General features: G+C 55.1%; 1 protein-coding gene across 3 annotated transcripts in view; it reads right to left on the bottom strand.

Annotated features, from left to right (window-relative positions):
• Positions 1-10,040: 10,040 nt before the first annotated feature.
• Positions 10,041-11,063, bottom strand: part of SAMD4A (sterile alpha motif domain containing 4A) — a 95,414-nt gene continuing 94,391 nt past the window's right edge. For all 3 annotated transcript variants that reach the window (XR_014617602.1, XM_084270406.1, XM_084270408.1), the window contains one exon: positions 10,041-10,280. Coding sequence is in view for 2 of the 3 variants with exons in the window: in XM_084270406.1 (XP_084126532.1) it covers positions 10,252-10,280 (29 nt within the window). In the remaining variant the exon portion in view is untranslated. The remainder of the gene's footprint in view (positions 10,281-11,063) is intronic.

Raw genomic sequence — 11,063 nt, 5'->3', positions numbered from 1 at the left:
TGCTCCAGTCCCTTGATCATCTTTGTGGTCTCCTCTGGACTCACTCCAACAGCTCCATGTCTGTCCTGTCCTGGAGACCCCAGAGCTGGACACAGTACTCCAGGTGGGGTCTCACAAGAGCAGAGGGGCAGAATCTCGTGCCCAGACTTGCTGCCCACGCTCTTTGTGGTGCAGCCCAGGACATGGTTGGCCTTCTGAGCTGCCAGGGCACACTGCTGGCTCGTGATGAGCTTCCCATCCATCAGCACCCCAAAGTCGTCTTGGGTTGCTCTTAGAATCGCTGTGATGAGATGTGGGGTTGCTCGTATCCTGGCTTGGGTTGGAAGGGACTGGAGGGCCAGAGGCAGAGAGGTGCTGTGTGTGGCTGTGTTTGTACACCAGTGGGCTGCACGCACTACAGCAGCCTGTGCTGTGTGCCCCAGGGACATGGGACTACAGGCTGTGCTGTGTGCCCCAGGGACATGGGATGGCAGGCTGTGCTGTGTGCCCTGGGGACATGGGATGGCAGGCTGTGCTGTGTGCCCCAGGGACATGGGATGGCAGGCTGTGCTGTGTGCCCCAGGGACATGGGACATGGGATGGCAGGCTGTGCTGTGTGCCCCAGGGACACGGGACTGCAGGCTGTGCTGTGTGTGCTCCAGGGACATCCCTCTGTCGCCCTTTGGTGCTGAATGTTTGCTCTTCTGTCTCGGGGGGAGTTCCAAGGGGCAGGCAGTGTCTGTGCTGCGGTTGGAGCTGTGGCTGCATGGAGAGACGAGCCTGACCTCCTGTTAGCTGCTGACCTCTGTCCACAGCCTTCCTCAGCCTGCGTGGGCCCAAGCTTTTCAGCTGCCTGGATGAGAAAAGGAGGGGAAAGAGAAAATACTGAATACCTGGGTGAAAATCAGCTCCCTCCCAGCATAAACCAGCACAGCTCATTTGGCCTCCCAGCAAGCTGGGAAGTTTTTTTAGGCTGCGTGCAGGGATGGGGCATCAGCTGGTACAGTGGAGCTTTGTGGGTGGCAGTCAGAAATGGAGAAGGGGTGATGACTGAAAGGCCCCTCCAGCCCTTCATGGGGTTTTGTTTTATTCCAAGCAGTCTGCCCTATTTGGGAAGAACCCCCTGGGAAACTCCAGGAGCGTTGTTAGGAATTGTTTTTGTCACAAAGCTGAGCTACTCCTGTGTTTCCCACAGTTGTGTGTTCAAGCTGGTGGTTGTGGTGGGAAAAGGAGCACTTCTGTGAGGGCTTTTCTGTTCCCCATCCCCTCTTCTTTTAGGTGGGGATTGGCAAGGAGCCTCTCTGGTTCTGTGATCCTGGGAAAGTCTGTTCTCATTGGGGTGAAAAAAATCCTCAGCTGGGAAGTGTTTGCAGCTCAGAAAACCCTGGGAGATGGAATGAGTTTTGCTCAGGTAGCTGAGGAATATTGTCATGAGGATTTATTTTTTAACTATTATTTCCTTTTCAAATGAGCTCTGAGTCGTGGTTTTGGTGTTGGGGATTTGTGGGGGTGGGTTTGGCAGAGCTGCCCACCCCATGGCACCTCTCTGTTTGCTCTGCTGCTCCGTCCCGAGCTTGCAACAGCAAAGCAAAGGCTGAAACTCCACCAGGAGCCTGGATGAGCTGCAGGGGCCTGTGAAGCACTGTCAGAGTGCTGCTTTCACCTGGAGTGTGTGGAGACACTCAGCATGGAGAAGAGGAGGCTGAGGGGAGACCTTCTCCCCACCTCCCCTGCCCTGCCAGGAGGGTGCAGAGAGGTGGGCGATGGTCTCTGCAGCCAGGGGACAGGAGATGGGACAAGGGGCAATGGGCTCAAGCTGCCCCAGGGCAGGGTCAGCTCAGCTGGGAGGGAAAAGTTCTTCCCTGGCAGAGCTGTCAGGGCCTGGCACAGGCTGCCCAGGGAGGGGCTGAGTCCCCAGCCCTGGGTGTGTTTAACAGAGGGGAGATGAGGTGCTCAGGGATCTGGTTTAGCACAGGGCAGGGACGGTTGGACTTGATGAGCTTAAAGGTCTTTTCCAACCTGGTGATTCTGTGGTACAGCCAAGGTGGCAGTTCCCGGGTGGGTTCCCACCACCCAACCTTCACCTATGACCTGGGGAACCCCTTAGCAGGTGCTATGTGAGCAAGCTCATGTCTCAGAAGTCTCAAATCTATCCTGCCCTGACTGTGGGTGCCTGTACCCCCCCTCAGCACCCCACTGTTCCCCAGAGAACCTGGATCTCCACCGTGCAGCTTCTGTTCCCTTGTCCACATGCCGACCTGCTGGAGAGCTGCAGCAGTGGGTGCAGGAGGAGACTTCATAGCGCTCACAGGGATCGATGTGTGGGAGAGAGGGAACGTTTCTGTTTCCTCTATAAATAATGTCATGTCAGCATCAGGACCAGAGGATCACAAGGTGAGAGAGTATCCTTGTGGTACAACAGTCAGTTTGGTTTCACCTATTGTATTTACCTGCTACAGGGAGGAAGGGCTCATCCTTCGCGTGGGGTTTCTGCTCTAGCCCTGAGGCCTGTGGATACGTTAATCATTGGAACACAAAGCCCATCTGTGCCTTTGGTGTCACCTTTGTGTTGTACCCACAGGATACATTTAGGGTCTCTGGTTTTGCACACCGTGCAGGGTGCCAGCCCTCACCGCGGCGGGAACACTTCCTATGGGGACCCGAAGCCCCACAGCCGTGGGGTGCCAGGCTCAGGTCTGTGCTCTTTGGGTCTGCACCCTCCTTCTCAAGCTCTCTTCCTTCTGGAGGGAAGTTTAATAAGATGTAGCAAGGGCAAGTGTAGGGTCTGGCATCTGGAGAGAGGTCCTGCTCTCCCTCTGCTCTGCCCTGGTGAGACCCCACCTGGAATATTGTGTCCAGTTCTGGGCCCCTCAGCTCAAGAAGGACACAGAACTCCTTGAAAGAGCCCAGCCAGGGCCACCAAGGTGATGAAGGGAGTGGAACACCTTCCTTATGAGGAGAGGCTGAGGGAGCTGGGGCGCTTTAGCCTGGAGGAGACTGAGGGGTGACCTTATTAATGTTTATAGATATGTAAAGGGTGAGTCAGGAGGCTGGAGCCAGGCTCTGCTCAGGGGTGGCAGCGACAGGACAAGGGGCAGCGGGTGCAGCTGGAGCAGAGGAAGCTCCATGGGAATGTCAGGAGGAACTTTGTCACTGTGAGGGTGACAGAGCCCTGGGACAGGCTGCCCAGAGAGGCTGTGGAGTCTCCTTCTCTGGAGACATCCAAACCTGCCTGGATGTGTTCCTGTGGGATTTAGTCTGGGTGATCCTGCTCTGGCAGGGGGGTTGCACTAGATGATCTTTGGAGGACCCTTCCAACTCCTAACATTCTGGGATTCTGTGACTCTCCAACCTCTTTGCTCATCACCCAGGTAGGTAAACGGGGAGGGAAAAGGAGCCGATGCAGCTGGAGGAGAGAGAGAGAGAGAGGGATGGCAAAGGTTTTTGTAGGGAAGCGGCAGCAGGAGGGACAGCTGCTGGGGGCTGCAAAGCTCTTGGCTCCGGCTGGGTGATGCTCAAGGTCCGTGATGCTGCAGGAGGGGAGAGAGGGACGCACAGTCTGTGGCTCCCTCTGCTGAGCCCGGCCCCGAGCTCTGCTCGCCGCAGGAGAGGAGCAAGAGGTTCAGGGAGGCTGGAAGTGCTGTTTTGGGGATGCTTAGGGGGTCACCCTGACCCCAGGCTGGGTGCACGGGAGGTAAGAGAGAGGCAGCTGGTCCCTCTGCTGCGTGATGCTGCCCTGGGGAGCGAATGCCCACCCGCTGCCCTGGCACGGGGATGGGGATGGTGCTGCTTTGCCAAAGAACAGGGCTGCCCAGCCAGCCTGACATCGGGGTGGGGGGGGGGTTGTGGGGGGTGTGTGGTTTATTATTATTATTTCTAATTGGCCAAAAATTGATTTTCTGTAGAAAAGTGGGAATTCTGGCTGAGCTGGGCAATTTCTCCTCTGACCAGGCTTAGTTTTCTTGGGGAAAAGAGGGGAAAACCCCCACTGCTTCGCCCTGCCAGGCACCCATGGGGGGTATGGATTGCCCTGGTGCCAGCCTGGCTCTGCCTGTGCTGGGCTTTGAGCTCCTTCCTGAGCAGGGCTGAAGCTGTGACTGCTCCCTTCAGGGGTTCCAGCAGCTCCATAGCAGCCAGTGCAGCTCTGGGACCCTCCTCTCCCCTGCACACCCCAAAATTGCACAGGGATGGGTGCTGTTGCTTGACTAATTTAAACATCCATCATCACCAGGCAGCTCGCTGGAAGATGATGAGGTGCCCACCCTGCCTGAGCGATGCTGTGGCCCCGAGGTGCCTGTGCCAGGCGTTCGTTGCTGAGCTATTTGCAGATGCCAATTAAAATCAGCTCCCTGGAGCTCTCAGCACTGCTGCCAGGCCCCATGGGGAACTCACTCCCAAAAAAACATCTGCCTCTGCAGGGTCAGGCTGCTGACACCAACCCCTGGCCCCTCCCAGCCTCAGGGTCGCCAGCATCAGCTCTAGGAATATTTTCCATGGGGGTTTTGCGGCATCACTTGCAACGAGGGGGTGGCAGCGGGTGCCGGTGCCAAGCCCTGTGGTGCTGGCATGGGTTTGCCAGCCCAGGGCTCTGAGGAACAGCACAGGGGTGGCAATTTGGCAGGTTCCCGGAGCTCCCCAGCTGGCAGGGAGCCCACTGTTCCCATCCAGCTTCTCCTGCGCAGCCTCAGCCTGCCAGGCTCGGGGAATTAATTATTCCTTGAACTCCAGGAGTGCTCCTGGTAAAGCCCTCTCTGTCTTGATTAAAAACTTCCCTGTAATGGGAAATCCCTGCCTGCTGCTGCTGGGAAATTGTTCCCCTGACTGTTCCCCTCACTGTTAAAGATGAAGCATTTGTACCCCAGGGTTAGGGCCAGGGGGAACAAGAGCACCCCTGGGGAGGGTGCACCTTGGGTGGCTGTGTCACGCTGGGGCACTGGGAGCCCCGATCAGCTCTTAGTCATCACCCTTCAGCTGCTTCTCCATCACCCTTCAGGGTGCATGTAGGAAAGATCCCGTTACCAAGACAACCGGGGGTTGCCCCACACCTGCCAGGGATGCTGCAGAAGGCAGGGCAGCAGCTAAAAGCTGCAGCAACCACCAGCTCTGGTCTTTGCTCCCAGCTGGATGTGGTCTGCAGCCTCCATGGGACAGGGGGACAGGAACCAGAGTCCCCAGGGCTGGACATGCAGTAATCTGGGAGTGCGGGCTGGTAGAGCCCTTTGTCACCAGTACTGAGTCACCCCATGGCTCCTGACAGCACAGAATGGTGGGGGGGTGGGTGGGGGGGTGGGGATGTGTTTTAATCTCAATTTTCCTTTTTAAGCCTCTTTCCATTCACCATAATGAATCTTTCACCCCTGGGGTGGCCCTGCCCATTGATGCTCTGGGATAGCTTTAAATAGAAGGGGCTTGAGGACGTGCTTTTGGGGTGCTTGGTCTGATCAGTGCTTGGGGAGCTTGTTGGGAGCCTCTTCCAAAGAGAAGCAGCAGATGAGGCTTTCAAGCAACCTGAAGGACACCATGTTGGCAAGTTCTGCTTGTCATGGGGGACATTAGCCACCCCAGTGCCTGCTGGAGGGACACCACAGCAGGGTCCAGGCCACCCAGGAGGGGTCTGGAGAGCACCCATGGTGTTGTCCTGGCACAGGCAAGGGAGGGGAGAAGTGGAGGCTCAGGAGGATCTTCTGTCAGATGGGGTGGTGGGATAATAAAGAGGCACAAGAGGCAATGGCCTCAGGGCCATCTCAGAGCATCCTTCCCTGCCCCATGGCTGGTTTGAAAGGCGCCTGTTTTAACCCCAGAATCACCCCAGCCCTTAAAGCCTGACCCAGATGTCTCCACACACACGCTGAAGCTCTCAGCCAAGCCAGCTCCTCCACAGCTTCACCCTCCAGCCTGCTCCAGGCCCCAAATTCCTGCCCATTTCAAAGGAAAATCCCATATCGAATGGGGATCAAATCCCGAATCACCCTGATGGGACAGCAAAGTGGCTGCATGGGGTCTTTGCAAGCACCAAGATCCCTTCATGGGCTGTGTATGAAGACATTAAACCCCCTGCAGACCCACATTAACGCCCCCTCCCTCTCACCCCCTCAGGACTGTCTGTTCCCCCCCTCCTTCCCTCTCACCCCTCAGGGCTGTCTGTCCCCCCCCCGCCTTCCCCTGCTGCCCAACGGCGTAAATAAGGAGTCGCCACACCCCGGTGTTACAAAACCTTCTGTATTAATCATCTCCCTTCCCTTTCCGCTCTCCCGTGGGTAGGAAAAGAAGAGCCGCGGTTCCCAATTACACGGGAGGGGGATGAGTAATAAATACGGGGGGGGAGGGGGAGGTTTGGGGTGGGGGTGTGGGGGGGGGGAGCAAGTGTCGAGATCACGAGGGGGTTTCACCAGGAACAACATGGGGGGGGAAAGGAGAACCCACACAGCCCCCGTACACTCGCAGCGACCGGCATCTCCGAAGGACGAGTGCGAACCCTTTACACTGGGGAAAGCTCTGACACGGCACAAACATGCTATTTCCACACATGACACCACCCCCCCCGTGCCCCAACAAAACCAAAACGTGGAGGATTTTTGGTTTGGTTTTTTTTTCAGGGTTTTTTTCAGGGTTTGGTTTTTTTTTTTGTGTTTAAAAATAAGCAGCGCTCGGCACCATCAGGAGGCAAAAATAGTTCTTTTGTGCACTAACTTTGTACAGAGAAACCAGGACTGAAAGGCATGCACGTACAATAAAGGCTGCCCGGGACCGGCATGCAAACAGAAGAGAGGTCGAAGCTTTGTTTTTAAAAGTAAGCTTACAATATGCATAAATACAGGAGGGTTATATATATATATATTTATATATATATATTAATAAGGGAGGAAGTATTCTGTTTAATATTAACATTCCTGGTTGGGGTTTTTTTTTTTTTTGGGTTTTATTAATATTTTTGTGGTTTTTATTTTCATTTCTGTTCCATTTTCCTTCCCGTTCCTCCCAGAGGAATACACATTCACCTTATTTTAAGTAAAGATAAAGGAATATACCAAAAAAATAAAACTCACTTTGCAAACTCTCAGGTGACTCGTAGAAAAAAAAAAACAAAGAAACAAGAACTCTCAACCCTTTTTTAAGCACTAACTGCTGCTTGTGTGCAAATCAAGGACCCACCTGCCATCAGGCACATTCAGAAAGCCAAACTTTATTTGGGGGGGGGGGGGGGGGGGGGGGGGCTGCGGCTGCACCCCCACCCACCTTGATGTGGAGAAAGGTGACAACAGAGTTTTCCCCTAAGTGCTGACTCTACTTGAGCTTCGCCCCGCGCCGCTCGCGGGTGTCAGAAGAAGAAATCACAGTTTTGGGTTTTCCTGCTGGATGCTGGCTGGGTTTCACCCCCCCCCCCCACACCCCCCCCCTTTCCTCTCCCAATTTTTATTGAGAGCTGAGCAAGCCGAGGTAAAGCCTGGCTCAAGTCCAGTCGAGCTCAGGGTTTGTCCCTGGCAAAGCCCGGCTCAAGACCATTTGAGCTCAGGGCTTGTCCCCAGCGATGGGGGGGACACCTCGAGGGAAAGGGGGGTGCTTTGATTTAGTGTTTTTCCCTCCCTGGGTGTCACAGCCGCGGGGGAGCATCCGCCGGACCCAAGGACACTTGGGCGCTGAGCTGGCCGGCCTCAGCCAGGGGAACAGCACCAGGAAAAGGTCCCCAGCGGGCGCTTTTTTGGGAGGTGCCAGGGGTGACCTCAGGGAGAGCAAGGAGAGGGGAGATGCCCACCGGACACTGAGGGTCCCCACAGTGGTGGCAACATCTCCCTGGCCACGCCGCACGCAGGGTACAAACCAGCTGCACGTGAGGGGTGATGGGGTGAATACAAAAAAGAAAGGCACTGCCACGTTATTACTGGAGGTCGGGCTCCACAGCCTCACTCATCCAACTCTGGTGGTTGGGGTCGGTGTCTTGATTTGGGTTTTTTTTTTTGTTTTTTTTCTTTTTTCCCTTTTTATAGATAATTTTTCATTTAGGATTCGAGTTTTGGGTATTTTTTTTTCCTTTTTTTTCCTTTTAATTTTTTTGAGTATTTTTTTTGGTCTTATTTTTTCTCTTATTTGAAACTTCTCTCACTGGAGCTCCACCGCCCGCACGCAGCACGGGCACCTGGAGCCAGGCAGGGCTTCCCGAACGCAGCTGAAGCCACTTCTTTACATTTTTTTTCTCTTTTTGCTTTTTTTACTTAAAAAAAAAACCAACCCCAAGAAACAGCAAACACAATGAAGTTGTTAACCTATACACTGTTGATGGAAAATAAGCTCTTTTTTTTTTTCTTTTTTTGCCTTTTTTTAACAAAAGGAAGAAAACAATTGAATTATCTGGTGGTTGTTAATAACAGACATCAGCATGGTTACCAGCCACAGCGAGTTAATAGGTAATATAGCCAAAATAATCTCTCTTAACAATCAGATCACCTCTGTTCCTACAGTCACTGAAGGAATAAATAGGATTTCAGCTCCAGAAATCCACCTGCTACACAGCGGGTTGTGTTCATGCCTCGGGTTTCATACAACCTGGGTGCTTGGGGTGGGTGGGGGGGTGACCCAGGTCCCTGTGGCTCATTTTACCACCCACCCCCAGACCCCTCTTTGCCTTCACCTCCTCACACCTCTTCCCAAACTCCCTCCTTTCGGGTTTTCCCTTCTCTGCTCCCCCCTCCCCCCCCACTTCTCACACCCTCCCCATCTCCTGCCTGGCAGGAAGCGGGGTGCCAAGGACCAGCAAACACAAAACGTTGCATTTGGCACTTTTTTTAAGGGGAAAAACACAAAAAAAATCCAACTTAAAAATGCTGCCCAAGAAATGGATTGACACATCTCCCATCCCTGCTCACCCCATTGATGCTCCCTCAGCCAGCGGATGCTCTGGTACTCGGCTGGTCCCAGCACCCGCCACTGCCCATCGCTGCTCACAGCCAACTCGTTTTTGGAAGCATTGCTGCAACTCCCTGTGGCTGCTGCTCCCACTTGTTGCTTCCTTCATTAATTAATTGCAAAGGCATCGTTATCCCATCAGAGGGCTGGGGGCAGCATCAGGACCTGCAGGAGCAATGCCAGGCCTTGCTGCGGGTACCGATGGCCTTTCTGGGCGCCACCTCGCATTGAGCACAGGCTCGAGCAGTGCCACAGCGGGTTTAACTATCCCAATTTAGTTCCCTGTTACCAAAAGCAAAGCAGGGGGCAGCTGTGCTGCTGCCATCCCCGTCTCCTCCCCGACACGTGTTTAATGCCAAGAAAAATGGGGCTGGGAAGATGAATTTTGGTTCCCTTTTGGGGCCTGGGTTTGATTTGGTGAAATAAAAACTGCAAGCTCACTCCCAAGCCTCCAGCATCCCTCATTGGCTGCCCCAGGGCTGGAAAGCCCCTCACCGCTGCCTTTGGGCAGGCTGGGGGAGATGTGTCAAGCCAGGATGCAGCATCTTCCCCGTACCCGCGCCGGAAAGGCAAGAGACAAGGCAACTCACCCAGCATCCTCCCCCCACCCCAAAATTCGCTGACATGCCCTGGGACCCTCCACTGGGGAAGACATCCCCCCCACTACCATCCCCCCCAGCACCATCCCCGCACCCTGACCGATGTTTGGGCTGCAGGGATGGGGTGGGGGGAGACCCGAGCCTGCTGACCCTCTGCGCAATGCTGCCTCCAAACTGTGGATGCTCTTGGATAAACTCAAAGGGAATTTGGGGTTATTAGCTAATTTTTGTTTAAAAAAATAATAGTAATAATAATCTGGGCTCGCTGGGCCACAGCGAAACTCGAGGGACAGGGACCACCGTCCCCGAAGCCCCAGCGGGACAGGCACATCCTCCCCAAAGGGATTTTGGTCACCCATCCCCGTGTGATATTCATTTGTATCCTCTTCCAGAAGTGGGGTTTGCCCACGGTGCTCTGGTGAACCCTCCGTTGTCAGCACTCTCCTGCTGTGTGCGTCCCCTCCCCCAACCCCCCCCAATGCTTTTTCATCATTGTGGTTGATTTTTTGCCTTTCTTTTTCTTCCCCAATGCCCCCCCACCAGCCCCCAGCATGGATGTAATAAATGACAACACAAATTCCAAGTCTAATGATATGTTCACAAGGACAATCTACACATTCACAAAATTAAAACAGGAGAGAGAGAGAGAGAGAAGAGGAGGAGAGAGGGGAGGAAGGATGCAAGCTATCGCTGAGGCTCCCTGCAAGCCCCGACCTCGCCGCTGGACCCGCAGCAGTTGTTCTCCCGGCCAGCGTCCCCGTCGCGACGCCTTCTAGATCGTGGAGGTTCGGTCGACACCATCTGCAAGTGGGAAAAGGAGAGTTAGGAGCAGCCCTGGTGAGCAGCAGCTTGTGGTACCTGCTGCCCCATCCCATCAACCCCCCCTGCCCAAGCTGGGGGGAGATGGACCCACCCTCAGAGCATCCCCAACCCACAGCCCTGGCACCATGAGGCCACCCCCACCCACCCACCCACCCACCCATCCAAGGGGTACAGAAGGGATTTGGGGTGTCAGCACTCTGCCAGCTTCTCCGTGCCACTGTCTGTCTCCAATCCATGGCAGCCCCCACCTCCCCCTCCTCAATCCCAACGTTGGTCCAGACCTCCTGCTGCGTCCCCCACGACACCCGTCCCAGGAGCAGAGGTGGGGTCTGGGCAGCTGGGACTCTCTGCATGGTGGGTGACAGTTTGGGACAGCCCCCCCTCCCAACAGAGAAGGACCACAACCCACTGCCAAGGAGCAGGGGGACAGGGACAGAGCTGTCCCCAGGGGCTGCCTTGCCCCCCCCACCGTGTACCCAGCCCTGCAACCCCCTGCACCACAGAGGATGCAAAATTAAGGCCCAGGAGTCATTTCCTCTCCCCAGAACCCTGTGACAGCAGGGACACATCCAGCCCCAGCCCCAAGCCCAGGAGCGAGGGTCCACAACCCATCCCAAAGCCACACAACCGACCCCGCTGCCAACAGTGCCCACCACTCCCCCCCACATCCCTCTGCCAGCACAAGCAGGGGCTCAGAAATCAACACCCAACAACATTTCCAACCCTCCAGCTCTCCCCTTCCCCAACTGCCCACCCCATCCC

This window comes from Gallinula chloropus, assembly GCF_964237585.1.
Source record: "Gallinula chloropus genome assembly, chromosome: 14".
Taxonomy (NCBI): Eukaryota; Metazoa; Chordata; class Aves; order Gruiformes; family Rallidae; genus Gallinula; species Gallinula chloropus.
This window is presented reverse-complemented; position numbering and strand designations above follow the sequence as displayed.